This window comes from Acipenser ruthenus, chromosome 10, assembly GCF_902713425.1.
Source record: "Acipenser ruthenus chromosome 10, fAciRut3.2 maternal haplotype, whole genome shotgun sequence".
NCBI classification, from domain to species: Eukaryota; Metazoa; Chordata; class Actinopteri; order Acipenseriformes; family Acipenseridae; genus Acipenser; species Acipenser ruthenus.
The window spans coordinates 47512928-47528401 of NC_081198.1; the positions used below are offsets into that span (position 1 = coordinate 47512928).

The 15474-nt window shown below is 48.4% G+C and overlaps 1 protein-coding gene across 2 annotated transcripts in view; it reads right to left on the bottom strand.

Moving 5' to 3' along the window:
• The window catches only part of LOC117412417 (inactive dipeptidyl peptidase 10-like), a 182163-nt gene that overhangs the window by 3801 nt on the left and 162888 nt on the right, over positions 1-15474 (bottom strand). For both annotated transcript variants that reach the window (XM_034020830.3, XM_034020839.3), the window contains exons 14-19: positions 11468-11559; positions 2951-2998; positions 2624-2745; positions 843-890; positions 322-420; positions 94-163 (exon numbers count right to left, since the gene is read on the bottom strand). In XM_034020830.3, the coding sequence (XP_033876721.3) occupies positions 94-163; positions 322-420; positions 843-890; positions 2624-2745; positions 2951-2998; positions 11468-11559 (479 nt within the window). The remainder of the gene's footprint in view (positions 1-93; positions 164-321; positions 421-842; positions 891-2623; positions 2746-2950; positions 2999-11467; positions 11560-15474) is intronic.

Here is a 15474-nt window from a genome sequence, read left to right on the forward strand (position 1 = left end):
TAGAATAGAAATGATGTAACATTTTAGATTGTCCAGCTTTCAATAATTTGCTATGCAATGTTAAATACATAAATTACAAAACAGAATACCTACACAAGAAAGAGCAGACCATAGCGCTGTGATTCAGAGAAGTCCACTGGATATGATAATTTCAGAGGCAGCTCTAAAGAAGGACATGATTGAATAATGTGTGAGAGCAATGCTCAGACACAAAGGGGACTATTTTAACAGAATCTACCCTAAAGAAACAATTAAAACCCATTACATTTACTAAACAGGAACTCTACATATTGGGTATTTAAATGTAAAATATGTGATTACCAAAGTCTTTAGTGGAAACAACTCTGAACTCTGACTGTTGAATATGTTTTTCTCTCATTGCTTCCTTAAGTAAAGTGTTATTTTCAAGCATGTAGTAATCTACGAGAGAGAGAGAGAGAGAGAGAGAGAGAGAGAGAGAGAGAGAGAGACATTTATAAATTTTAAGTAAGCAGGATTTGCTACCACAGACTATCAATTTGAGAAACCCAGCTTTTCAATGTGCAGAAAAATCAATAACTTATTCATTACAAAACTGCCATACAGCATGTAGCTATGGATACCTATTTTCCCCAAATTAAATTTCGGTTGCCCCTCGTACAAAAAACAAAACAAAAACAAGAACAAAAATGAAAGATAAAATATCAATTTACTTCATCCAAACAAAACAATTATTTTAAACAAAATTGTATTTTAAAAGCATTCTACTACTACTACTACTACTACTACTACTACTACTACTACTACTACTACTAATAATAATAATAATAATACAATGTTTTTAAATTATAAGTGATGCTTACTTTTAGGGTTATTCATGCTGTGTAAAGTGACAACTGGAATTCCTGGACCTAAGCAAAAAAAAAAAAAAAGAAAGATAAATTATATGAATATCAAAAAACGACATCCTTCTCTAAAAATGGTATTTTACACAACTTGTAAAATGCATTTAAGACCACAGGACTACTGATACCAACAGAGCCTGTGACTGTGGATCTGGGCCCGATTCAGAGGTGGTTAAGGGAAGATCATTCGACAATTTGGACTACACTGAAAACACATTTAATCTGTGGATTTACAACCTGTCCTTGACATGAAATGTTAAATCCCAACACCACAACTATCAATGAAAGAGCCAGTAATATAGGCTTGGGATATCAAATATATCAAAAAGTGTATTTTACTGTTATGGATCTATGGATCTAATATTTCTCATATATATATATATATATATATATTTATATATATATATATATATATATATATATATATATATATATATATATATATATATATATATATATATATATATACTACCTAGGGATCTCCAATGCAAAAGGTATTACAGTGCTATACAAAAAGCAATCTAATGTTGTTGCAGTCGGTCAGTCTGTCAGCAGATTTTCCGAGGAAAATTCCAATATCATGAATAATTTCTGACTGTTTTCTCACACTGACTCGTTTCCTTTGAGTGACAAAGGGTTTAAATATTGTTCATTAACTATAAAAGTGTGTTTTAATTTGAATTTAGTTTAGCTATTGCCACCAGTAGGATTAGGCAATGAGGCTTGCTGATAAGACAAGAATCAGTGAGATTAACAATGTTTAATTAAATGTGCTCAATCAAACCATTCCCTTTAAAGATACTTAAACAGACAAAACCTCACATCAATTAGAGCTCTACAGGAGGTGGCATGGCACGTGTCTACAGGAGGGCTAACAGGGCGGAATGGTGTTTTACATTGACTTTTATACTGTAATGTTTAAACTGTGATGCTTGCCCATATTCAGATGTCTAACCTTTAGCCGTGTTTAACAACAATGATCTCAAACTCTTTGACACGGATATCAATAATGAATGCTGAAGGCCCCTTTAGAGACTTTTTATCATGCAGAATTAAGTAACAGATGTAAGCTCAAGACCAAACTCTTAAAACGATATGACAATCCACATAGCAATAGCGCACTATGGAGACAAAATAGTTTTATATAGTTTCAAGCTGCAAATTATATTAAGTATACGGTATGGTATAGCTGCATGTAACAAACCAAATGCAGTACAACAACAACACATTAATAACTAAAGCTGTGACCTTGGCTTTTGTATATTGCGTGCATCAAATGCGTAAGAACGCTAACACTATCATAAAGTAGGTCCATTATGCTTATTCTACTTTAATTACTTTTTTTTTTAAATAATTATTTTCAAATGGAATATTTAATTACCATAATTTGTAACTGTGGCACATGAACTGGAATTAGGAAAGTAAATGACTTCACATGGTGATTATCGGTTCATTAACAAATATGAATAATTAACTTTGGAAAAAGTAATTATCCCTAGAAATGGTAGTAAGTGCTTTTAAAAGATGCGTAAGTTAAATGACAAGTGTACTGTACAGTGTCCCTGCAGCTTTTAAAGTCTCAAAATGATCATTATTGTCCACACTTTGGAAATGGTTGGGAAGCAATGCAAGCTTTTAGATCAGCCCAAAACGTCAATCTCTGTGCTGGATTGGGTTAAAAAATGAACTATTGAGCCACAATACCATAAATTAACAGAGATATAAATGGGCTGTCCTACCTTTACAGTGCAAGATGAAGTGCTGATTACTGGGACTGATGTCAGCACTGAAGTATGTACACTGGGGCTTGTTCAATTCACAGCTCAGACAATGGCGAGGAAACAAGCCAACTGTAGAAACACTGCGAAAAAATAAGCATGCATGTGCTGTCTCTGGTGATTCAGGAATACAGTAAATCTCCAATTAAAATAACAAAATATCAGTTCATCAGGACATAGGCATGTATGTAATGCATGGATGCTCATAATAAACAAAAGGATGGCAGACTTACAGTATGTATTGAGAAGAAAATCAAAGAGGAAGCAGGCTGCATTTAGCTCAGTTACCTGTATAATTGTCTTTTTCTTGGAGAATCTTCAGTACTTATGAAATAGCTAAATATTAACAAAACAAAATAGGTGATTTGTCACTGTTAAAAATCAAATCGATCATAATTCATTACAACAGTGGCAAAATGTAGAAAAGTCATAGGTAGACATCTTGGTTTTACGTTAATGCCATTATTGCAACATTTACTGTGTTGATTCCAAGGTATCAGTGAGATATAAACAGATATGCTGCAGATAAAACATCAACAAAACTGTAATTCTACTTGCTTAATGTTATTATTATTATTATTATTATTATTATTATTATTATTATTATTATTATTATTATTATTAGTAGTAGTAGTCCTATTTAAGGATCGTATGCAAAACTACACCAGCTATCCACAGACAGCTGGACAAAAATACTAATTAGCACCCTTTATGGGTGCTAAAAAAGACGAACCTTAACTAAATTAAATGAGGAACCGGTCAAAAAGAGCTGTAAATTAAATTTTCAAATCCAAAGGGGAGGTGGTGCAGAGCACGCCCCCTAGAGCCCACTGGTCGACAAAAGATGTCATGTCGCCAGCAGACTCCGCGTGGGCGTGCTCCAACTTAACCCGGGATCGGACAAGGGCCCTGAACATGGCCCCACAGTCAAAGAGACCCTCCCCGATCATCTTACGCTTCCTGGTCTTGTAAATTGCCAGTTTAGCAAGAGCCAGGAGCAGATTCACGAGGAGGTCCCTCTTCTTGGTGGAGCCATGAACAGGGTGCCCGAAAATGAGGAGGGTTGGGGAGAAATGCAGCCAGAACTGCAGCAAAAGGTTTTTCAATAAAAGGAAAAACGGCTGCAGCCTGGCGCACAAAAAATAAATGTGGCTTACCGACTCGGACTGACCGCAGAAAGGGCATGCGGCGTCCGAGTCGGTAAAGTGACGCAGGATCTCTCCTGACGCGAGCGCTCCGTGCAGGACCCTCCACCCCAAGTCCCCAGCTCCCCTGGAGACCAGCGGGGAGTACAGGGCCTCCCACTGGGGACCGACGCCCTCCGGTGGTCGGAGGGTCTCCCGCCAAGCGGTGTCTCGGCGGGAGACGAGGGCGAGGAAGTGGAGGGTGTGGAGCGTCATCGCGTACAGGGTCCTCCTCGACGCCGATCGGAGGGGCGTCGAGGAGAACTGCGAGATCCTGCTCAGGTTGTTCTCGAGGGGAGGCCGAGGGGGGGCTCGGGCCTTGGGTTCGATCAGCAGGACCGGAGAGCCGGGGGCAGGGGGGGGGATGGAAGATGGCTCCCCGGTCCTGAGAACTCCCTCGAGATACCTGACAGAGTCTGGGTGCAACGCTGCTTTGCACTCCCGGATCGCGCGGCCGGCCGTCCTGACGGTCGCCCGAGCCGCCCTGGCGACGAGCGACTCGGGGGTCAGCCACTCGGACCGCTCGCGATCCAGGAGATCCCAGACTCTGGTCACCTTGGCCGAGATCAGCGCGCGCCGCACCGAGGGGGACTCCAACGCCTGCGCACCCAGGTGGGGGTTGTGCAGCAGGGGCTCCAGCAGGAGTACCTCGCCCTCGGTCGGAACGGCGTCTCGGCCGATAGAAAACATGCTCCGGGTCCTGAGCAGGTCCTGGTAAAAGACCGGCAGCTCGGGGAGACGGATTCCCCGGAGGTCGATCCAAAAGAGCTGCCGGTCGTAGCCCAGGTCGTGCAGCTGGCGTAACAAAAGCGACACCAGCGTGCACCACTGCGGGGCCGGGTCTGCGTAGAGGAATCTCTGCAGCGTCTGGAGGCGGAAGGTGTGCACCTGGCTCTTGATGCACACCAACCCTTGGCCTCCCTCGGCCAGAGGGAGGCTCAGAACCGCCGCAGAGACCCAGTGCTTTCCGGCCCAGAAGAAGTCCGTCAGCTTCCTCTGGACCCTGGACACAAACTCAGGGGGCGGGCTCAGGACGGTGAGTCGATGCCAAAGCATCGACGCCACCAGTTGGTTAATCACTAAAGCCCGTCCCCTGAAGGAAAGCAGTCTCAGCAGACCCGACCACGACCTCAGCCGAGCAGCCACCTTGTCCTCCAACTCCACCCAGTTGGCTGCGACCGAGGTCTCCGCGGGGCTCAGGTGGACTCCCAGATATTTGAAACTGTCCGCGCTCCACTTGAACTGCTGGAGCGCGACAGGGAGGGAGTCCACCCGCCAGGGACCCACCAGTAACCTGGAGCACTTGTCCCAGTTGATCCTGGCAGAGGAAGCGGCAGAGTAGACGCTCTGGCAGCTCCGCATCCTCTCCAGGTCAACCGGGTCGGAGGCCACCAGGAGCACGTCGTCGGCGTAGGCCGACAGGACCACCCTCGTGTCCGGCGCGCCGAGCGCCAACCCCGTGAGCCTCCTGCGAAGGAGGCAGAGGAAGGGCTCGATGCACAGCGCGTACAGTTGTCCGGACAGAGGGCAGCCCTGACGCACTCCTCTCCTGAACGCGAGGGGCGCGGTCAGGGACCAGTTAACCTTTACGAGGCACTCGGCAGAGGCGTACAGCATCCGGAACAGGCCGACAAAGCGCGGCCCGAATCCGAATGCTCGCAGGGTTCCGAAGAGATACCCGTGATCCACCCGGTCGAACGCCTTCTCCTGATCCAGCGACAGGAAGGCGACCGACCGACCGGTCCTCCTGCAGTAGTGCAGGAGGTCCCGAACCAGAAAGATGTTATCGAAAATCGTCCGGTTCGGGACCGTGTAGGACTGGTCGGGGTGGATCACGTCTGCCAGCACGGACTTGAGCCTCAGGGAGGCGGCCTTGGCCACGATTTTGTAGTCCGTGCATAGCAGCGAGACCGGGCGCCAGTTCTTTAGGCAGCGGAGATCCCCCTTCTTGGGCAGGAGCGTGATGACCGCCCGCCTCATCGAAAGGGGCATCTCCCCGGTCTCGTAGGCTTCCGCCAGGACCCGCGCAAAGGCGGGCCCCAGCAAGTCCCAAAACTTCTTGTAGAACTCCACGGTCAGCCCGTCGATGCCCGGCGATTTGTTATAGGGCATCTGACTGAGGGCGTCGGAGAGCTCGGCCAGGGTCAGCTGGCCCTCGAACTCGTCCCGAACGCCCTCGCCGACCGTGGGAAGCCCATCCCACAGAACCCTGCACGCGTCGGAGTCGACGGGATCCGGAGAGAAGAGGGCCGAGTAGAAGGCCCTGGCCCTCTCGTTCACGCTCTCCGGATCCGTCAGAAGGGAGCCGTCGTCCGCCAGGAGGCAGGTGATGTTCTTGCGGTCTCCCTTCTTTTTCTCCAACGCGTAGAAGAAGTGTGTGCCGCGGTCCATCTCCCGGAGGAACTGGACGCGCGAGCGCACAAACGCCCCCCGGGACCGCTGGAGCTGCAGGTCCCGCAGGGTGCACTTCTTCTCCTCGTACGCGCTCTGCTCGAGTTGGTCCCCGCGAGCCAGGCGGCTCTCCAGACCGAGCAGCTCCCTTTCCAGCCGCTCGATCCGCGAGTCCCTCCGCCTGCTCGCGCCCCTCGTGTACTCCTGACAGAGGACCTTGATCTGCGCTTTCCCCACGTCCCACCACTGACGCCAGGTGGGGAAGCGAGATCGCCTGCCGTGCCAGACCGTCCAAAAGTCCCGGAAAGACCGCTCAAAGCGCTCGTCCTCCAACAGGCTGTTGTTGAAGTGCCAGTAGGCAGAGAAATGCCTAGCTGGCACCACGGCCACCGTCACGGCCACCAGGTTGTGGTCCGTGAACGGCGCCGGCCTGATGTCGGAGGCGCGAACGCAATGAGCGTGGTTCCGCGACACGTAGAACCTGTCAATCCGGGACTGAGACACCCGCCCCTCCCTCACCCTGGTGAAGGTGAAGGCCGAGGCGTCCGGGTGCTGCCACCGCCAGATGTCGACCAGAGAGAGCCGAGCGATCAGCTCTCTCAGGGCGGCCGACGAGAGCGGGTAGGGCTCGCGCCCCACCCGGTCCGCGGCCTCGAGGGTGCAGTTGAAGTCACCCCCGAGGACCACGAGCTCGTCGGCGCCGATGGTGTTCAGGTGGTTCGACATCCGGCGGAAGAACTGGACCCTCGCCGGACCCGAGGACGGAGCGTACGCGTTCACCAGGTGAACGGTAGCGTCCCCGTCCCGGATCCGGTGGTGCAACAGACGGCCCGGCACGACGTTGACCACATCGAGCACCGTGGGAACAAAGGACCCGGAGAAGAGCGTCGCCACCCCACAAGATGACTCGGTGAGGTGGCTGAACGACACCCTCCCCCCCCACTCCAGCAGCCAGTTGGCCTCGGCCTGCGGAGTGGAGTGTGTTTCCTGCAGGAAGCACACAGAGTAACCCCCCTTTTTCAGAAAGGAGATTACCTGGGCCCTGCGGAAATGGTCCTTGCATCCGTTGACGTTCACGGTCCCGATGCGATACATGGTCCTCTGTCAGGAGGAGTTGGCGACACTCACGGGAGATCCTGAGATCTCCCGAAGTTCACCAACTGGTCGTGAAACTTTCGGGCACGTATGTGCACGCACGTGCCCGAAGTTTTGCTGGCGTGGCTGGCCCTGAGGAAGGATCTCACAGAGTTGAGGATCCTCTGGAAATCCCCCCATTTGTCCAGGGCCAGCTGGACCTTGTCCCTGCGGTGGATGGTGGCCTCCAGGAACTCCAGGAGCTCCGCCGCAGGGATGTCCGGAGAAGGGGCGGACAGACTCTCCGAGCCCACGCTGCACGCGGACTCCGAGTCCTCCTCCCGCTCCTCCGGTTCTCCACCGCCCCCCTCGCGGTGGAGAAGCACAACGCACTCACGTTGGTGGGTGAGCGCGTTGCGTCTGATCTTGATCTTGACCGACTCTCCCAGCGCCCCCCCCCCCGGGGACGCGGCGGGAGAGATCGGCGGAGGGACCCTGGCGGGGACCGTCTGCACCCTCGATTTCGGGGGCGCAGACGGTCGCTCGACGTACACCGCCGAGCCGGACGGTCTCGTCGTCCCCGCTCTGGGTCCCTCCTTGGAGGTCCGAGGCACGGTCTCAGGCCCGTCCTCTTCCCTCGAAGGAAGGGGATCCACCCTCTCGGGTCCTTCCCCTCCCTCCCCTAGAGAAAGGGGATACACCCTTTCGGGTCCTTCCCCTTCCTCCGCATCAGTCACCGGTTGTTGATTTTTCAGGGGCTCCTCCCGCGCCCCCTCGGTGACTGGAACCGGCCCCTCGCTGCTGGGTCGGGGACCGGTTTCTTGGCCCCGTTGCACTTCGGGGAGGGGATCTACCACGAGGGCACCACCTTCTGCCCTCTCCGGTTCTTCCCCTCCCTTCCGCGCTCCGGAGACCAATGTAAACGCGGGCTCCTCAGAGCCCGCCTCTGCCTCAGGGGGTGTTTTCTCCTCCCCCTCCGCGGCGGCACGAGGGCCGGAACCCCCGTCGCCGCAGGAGAGGGGAGCCTGAGGCAGATCTTGTTCCGGGAGGGGTGGTTCTTCCCCCCCCTCCGACCCCTCGGCGGGGGTCGCTTGCATGGGCTCCGCGTTGTCTGCGGAGCCCACGCTTGCCTCGGGAGCTGGATCCGCCTCCTCCACGGAGGCGGGAGCCCGAGACAGTTCTTGTTGTGGGAGGGGTGGTTCGTCCCCCCCCTCCGGCCCCTCGGCCGGGGTCGCTTGCATGGGCTCCGCGTTGTCTGCGGAGCCCACGCTTGCCTCGGGGGCCGAAACCGCCTCCTCCCCGGAGACGGGAGCCAGAGGCTGTTCTTGTTGTGGGAGGGGTGGTTCGTCCCCCCCCTCCGGCCCCTCGGCCGGGGTCGCCTGCATGGGCTCCGCATTATCCGCGGAGCCCACGCTTGCCTCTGGAGCCCGAGGCAGCTGTTGTTCCGGGAGGGGTAGTTCTTCCCCCCCCCCCTCCTGCCCCTCGGCCGGGGTCGCCTGCATGGGCTCCGCGTTGTCCGCGGAGCCCACGCCTGCCTCGGGAGCTGGTTCCGCCGCCCCCTCCTCGGCAACACAGGGTTCAGGACCCGCGTCGCCGTCGGAGGAAGGCGGTGCCCGAGGCAGCTGTTCTTTCGGGGGCCCCTCCTGCGCCCCCTCGGCGACCTCCGCTGCGGCCGGCCCCCCGATGGTAGGGTCGGGGCCGGCTTCCGAGGTCTGTGGTGTGACGGGGAGGGGATCTACCCGAAGGGCTTCTTTTGCCCTCGCGGGTTCCTCCCTCCCCTTTGGCCTCTCGGCGGGGGCCTCTTCCATGGGCTCCGCTGCTTTTGCGGAGCCCCGGACCGCCTCGGGAGATGGATCTTTCTCCCCCTCCGTGGCAGCACGAGGGCCGGGGCCCTCGTCGCCGGTAGAGGGGGGACGCCGAGGCGGTCTCTTTCTTTTTTGGGGGCCCTCCATCGCCCCCCCGGGGACCCTCAGCAAGAGGCCGAGACGTGTGCACTTGCGCGCACACGTGGGAAGACGCGCCTGCGCCTTCCTTTTCCCCCTGAGGCTGCCGGAGGCGGTCCCCTGCCCTGCCACGGCGACGGGGAGCACACCTCCGGCAGCGCTTCTGTCATCGTACCCGGGGATGAGGTGCTTGGTTTTACGGGCGGCTTTGCCGCCCTGCCTCGCGGGGGGTGCCGTCGAGGGAGTCCCTATCTCTGAGACTCCCCCTGACCCACCGCCAGATGGTGCGGCGGCGGGCTTCGTCTCCCCCCGCTTGGCCTCCCCGGTGGACCTGGCCGCCACCTTCTTCTTCCGGCGGGCGACCACGGTCCACTCGGCGGCCTTCTCCCCCCGCGCGCTTTCGGGAGGCGCGGAGGGGCCGGCCGCCTCGGGGGCCCTCTCTCCCTTTCCCCCCCCGGATGTTACTGGGAGGGGGGCGGGTACTTTTTTGCCCCCCTTCTCTGCGGGCCTCTTGGAGGGCCCCGGGGGCGAGGTGGACTCGGAGGGGTGCGGTGCTTGCGCGGGTGCCTTTGCGCTTTTCTGGAGCTTGGGGCACCTCTTTTTCTGGTGCCCCAGCTCCTTGCAGTGAAAGCACCGCACCTCCTCCGAGGAATAAAAGATAACGTAATTGGTCCCCTCGAAGGGGACCACAAAACTGCCCTCCGCGGTGTCCCTCCCCGCCAGGTGGATGGTCACCTGGCGGCGGAAGGACAAGATGTGGCGGAAGGCTTGGTCTTTGCAGCCCAGGGGGAGGGGGTGGATAGTTGTTTTAAGCTCCCCCAGGGCTTGCAGATGGGGCCTTAGCAGGTCGTCCCTCAAAAAAGGTGGCACATTTGAGAGGACGACCCTTGTGCCCAGGCCCGCGAGCGGTTCGACGGGGATAAACATCCCCGCCACCGCGAGACCCCTCTCGATCGCTGTGTTCGCGGCGGCCTCCGATTTTAGGAAGAAGACGGCTTTGCCGTACATCTTGGAGGCCGCCACGATAGCCGATGGCCCCACCACCTTGGCCATGGCCTTGACAAAGCCCTCGATCGAGAGGGAGTCCTTCAGGAGGCACCTGACCCCGTGCCTCCTGGTGATGTTTTTAAAGGGGGCTGCAGCCTCCCCTGCAGCCACCTTTGCCCACTTTGTCGGGGCCTGTGGAGCTTGCCCACTCATAATTTTAGTTTATTTATTTATTTATTTATCAAAGAAATAAACAAGAATTCAAAACAAAACAAATACAAATTGCGCACCCCTGCACTCCAATAGTGCAGGGGCACACAGAACAGAAAAGTTTTTTTTTTTTTTTTTTTTTTTTTTTTCTCCCCAAAAAACAAACAAAATTATGTATTTATTTTTAAAACAGACAAACAAAAATTCACACACACACCCCTGCACTCCAATAGTGCAGGGGCACACATACAAAAACTAAAAATAAAAATAAAACAACTAAAAAACAAAAAGTGTTTTTTTTTTTTTTTAATAATACAAACAAACGTATTTATTTATTTATTTTTTAAATAAACAAATAAATACAAGTTGACACACCCCTGCACTACAATAGTGCAGGGGTACAAAGAAAATTCAAAAAGAAATCAAAGTCTAAAACTATAGAATTGTTTTAAACTAAAAAGAAAATCAAAAAAATAAACCAAGGGCAAACAAAGGAGCACACGGCCTGTGGCTCCCTGCCTGCCCTTCCCCCACTCTGCACACAGCAGAGATGGGGGATTTTTTCAAAACAAAACGATTTTTTACTAAAAACTAAAAACAGCTACTTACATAAAAATAATTTTCCTAAAAAGACAAAAATAAAAGCTTTAAGGTAAAATTAACGAATTAATAAAAGAGTGTTTTTAAAAAAGAGTGAAAATTCAAAGAAAGAAAAATCTCTCCTGCACTTGCTTATGTAGGCAAGTGCAGGGAGAGAAAAGGACAAACTAAATAAGTGTTTTATTTAAAAAATAAAACAACTTAACCAGAATGTTTTTAACTAAAAAGGTGCACTACTACTTTAGATAAACTAAATTATAAAAAGAATTGAAAAATAAAAAGTTGAAATAACTATTTTTTAAAGTTTTTAATGGGGGAAGTGAGGAGCTCAGAAAAGTGCGACCTCACAGTAGTCGTAGTAGTTGTAGTCGTAGTCGTAGTAGTAGTGTTTTGAATAACTAAAGGAATGCACTTACATCTTCTGGTGAATTTCATCATAAGCTAGGATTCTAGTAACTTCCCAGTCTCCGGATGTCAGATGCCTGACACTGATCTGTTCATTTGTAGACTGTGGATATAAAACCAGTTATGTAAAAAACAATCTGTTCATTGTAGGCAGTATTTGTTACATAAATAAATAAATAAATAAATAAATAAATAAATAATAATAAATAGGATGGCGCAGATTTAGCAAAAGCTACCCCCCACCAATTTACTTTATGCTCACATAAAATGAGGTTTGACATTTACTCTGTCACTCACGACTGACTGAGGGGATTAAATCACATGACGAGAAAGAGTGCAGTTCCAAACTATGCTTTTATTTTAATTCATACATACTGAATTGCCCTTTAGAAAATGATCTACAACTACAAATTAATGTCACATTGGTTTGGATTTACTCTACTGCAGCTATGAAATGTAAAGCACAATTTATGAAGACATGTTATAAAGTATTCACAGAGTTTTATATACAGTTACACTTTTGTACTGAAATCAATATAGTTTTGAGTATAATCCCAAGTAACAATTAGCTTTATCATTCATTTTGTATGGATATGGATTATCAATGATCAGCCATAATCAACAGTGATAATGCACACATACCAAGATGTAGTTTATATTGTATTTTTTTTTTTCCTAAATTGCTAATAGACATCATTGTTACACCGTGTAACAAATTATTTATTTTTTTTGGTTCCTGGGTAGTAAGTGTTATGTCCTAATTGCTTATGCCTCAAAAGTATAGAAAATGGCTATTATTCCCCACAAACTTTGCTTTTGTGACCAGGACAGTGATATTTTGAAATTTACCTATTTTCCAGAACATTCCAGATAGATTCAGTGCTGAGTAAACTTGGAGTAACTTCTAGAACTTTCCAGTAATATAAATAGTAGTATAAATACAGGGGCCTTAAGCCCACCAGTTCAGTTTGGTTCCAGCTGCCTAAGTGGATACATATCTGCATTTTTCTGAGATGGCATCAAGGTCATAGGAGACTTCAAAATGGTGGCATTCCTGATGGGTCTCCAAGGCAGTTTTACCAAGTTTCCCTGCTATCTTTGCCTTTGGGACAGCAAGGACACCAAGGCGCACTACCACAGGCGGGACTGGCCACAGCGGACCGAGTTCTCTGTGGGGAGGAACAACGTCAAGTGTGAGCCACTGGTGGACCCCCGGAAGGTGCTGATGCCACCACTGCACATCAAATTGGGCCTTATGAAACAATTTGTCAGAGCTCTAGATAAGGAGTCGGCAGCCTTCAAGTACCTTCAAGACTTCTTCCCTAAGCTGTCTGAGGCAAAGGTCAAAGCCGGTGTCTTCGTCGGACCACAGATAAAGAAGATCCTGGAGTGCAATGAATTCCCCAAGAAGCTCACTAGTAAGGAGAAAGCGACTTGGAACAGCTTTGTCGCAGTGGTTCGGGGCTTTCTGGGCAATCACAAGGCCGAAAACTATGTGGAGCTGGTTGAGACTCTGGTGAAGAACTACGGCACAATGGGCTGTAGGATGTCCCTCAAAGTCCATATCCTTGATGCTCATCTTGATAAATTCAAGGAGAACATGGGAGCATACTCGGAGGAGCAAGGCAAGCGCTTCCACCAGGATATACTGGACTTTGAACGCCGCTACCAAGGACAGTATAACGAGAACATGATGGGAGACGACATTTGGGGGCTAATTCGTGAAAGTGATTTACAGTATAATCGTAAATCTCGAAAAACTACTCACTTCTAAATCTTTTGTAGTCATTTTTGTATTATTTTAGTATAAATACATGTTAATTTGGATTCATATGTTGTTTTTTTCTGACTTTATGTGAACGAAAAGACACAAATTCGCCCGTTTTCTCATTGGAAATAGGTAAATTTCAAAATATCACTGTCCTGGTCTCAAAAGCAAAGTTTGTGGGGAATAATAGCCATTTTCTATACTTTTGAGGCATAAGCAATTAGGAAATAACACTTACTACCCAGGAACAAAAATTGTGTTACATAGTGTTATCACATTCTGTTACAAACCTTATGGTTGTGAGTCATCTTGCCTGAATGGCTAGGAGGCGAGTGCTGGATAATCCCGTATTTATCAACCACGATAAAACGTGATTTAAAGCATAAAACGTGCGTGAGTTAGCACGCACGCCTTAAAAATAACACGATGGGTTACATTGGCATCTGCTGAATATGCAAAATGCGTGGTGATGTATTCAAATACGGTGGCATTGGAGCACTAATGAGGCTAATAATATTCAGACGATATTTACTAAACTGTGGTAACCATGAAGCACGCCTAACATCGCGTGCCAGATAGCACTGATGGAAAGCAGGTGTTACGAGCCGAGATCCCTGTTAGAATAAGGTACAGGTATATGTATATACGACACTACACATCCGAAACTATGTAAATAAGTAACTAATTTTAAAATAAATGCTTTTATATACTAAAACGCACATATAGCAGCTGACTGCATAAAATAAATAAATGTGTCTATATACAGGTATATTATGATTAAATAAAACTGTACAAACAAAATAAGTAACAGGACATTGGAAATAAATGTGTTTATGTAGCCTATAGACATAAAAGGCATGCAAAATCTTACTATGCAAACGAGAGAAAAATGGTCATAACTTACTATGCAAATGAAAAAAAAAGACTTAACTGCGTTCATACAGACATAATTGAAACACGGTAATATAAATAAATAAAGGAAATTGGGTTTACAATCACAACAGCACATAATATCAAAGAAGGAAGTGTTCTCCTAAATCACATACCTGCATACAGAGCACTTTTTTCTTCTCCACACGATTTGGGCACAGCTATACCATTGCATGTGTCGGCTGGTACTGGGGTCGATACCTGCTTTTACTTCTGTACAAATAATTCTATACCTTCACAGCGTAACCGATTTGCACTTTTTCTGTACAAAATGATTATTTGTCTAGCTACAATAGATTATACAGTAGCCTATGTACAGTATAGTTACTCCTAGTTATTATTACCTGTGCATTTCTTGGTGACTGCGAGATCCATGTTGTAAAACACGTGAACGGCATTTCAATGTACAGAAGTGCGTTGATCGCTGAACTATGCCACCTGGTCTAAATGCCAACTCCTTACTTCGTTGTATTTACATTAAAGTAGCCTAAGGGCTGCAGACTGATCTAATCAATGATGGATAAAAAAAAGAATAGGCTACTGTACTATATAAGCGAAATGCTTTTTATATACACTGTACAGCCATGACATTGTCTAGGTAGGATTGTTTATAACTTTTTATTTATTTCAAACGCCGTTATAGAGTATTTAATACATATATTTAGTAAAAGTCAAGAACTGACAACTGCGTATCCCAATCTCTGCTTTTTTTCCAATTTCTTTATAGTGGCCCCTATGTCCTTAAGACAGTCTTAATATGCTAATGATTTCCATAGCACGAGTCTTAATAGGCATTCACATTAGTAAATACCACCTTATTTATAGTTTTAAGACACATGTTACTGGATTGTGTTAACACGCCTCTTATGGCTACTTTTAAGAACCTTTAGTAAATGAGGCCCTAAGCTCGTAGTGACCTTTGTTTGACATTTGAGGTGTGTAAAGAAATAAATACTTGAATATGCTTTTCCTCATCTCACTGTACACACAATGCAGTACACACAGTCTGCTGATTATAAGGATCACTACAAATAGTTTTTTTTTTTTTTTTTTTTTTTTTATCTGGCTACACAGTAGGCATGTGAACTCATCTTTCAAAGACAGATGTCTTGCCTGATATTCATTGCCTACAAAATATGTCACAAAAAAAAAATTACCTTGGTCATTTCTAAAGAACATAAATCCAGCTTGCAAATGTATATAGCCCTTTGACAGCCAACGTCATTTTAAGGTCAGTTAATGTCTAACTCCTGTATAAAACTTACCAACAGGTATGTCAAATCAAAGGTAATAGGGGTGTTATTTTCAACAGTACTGTAT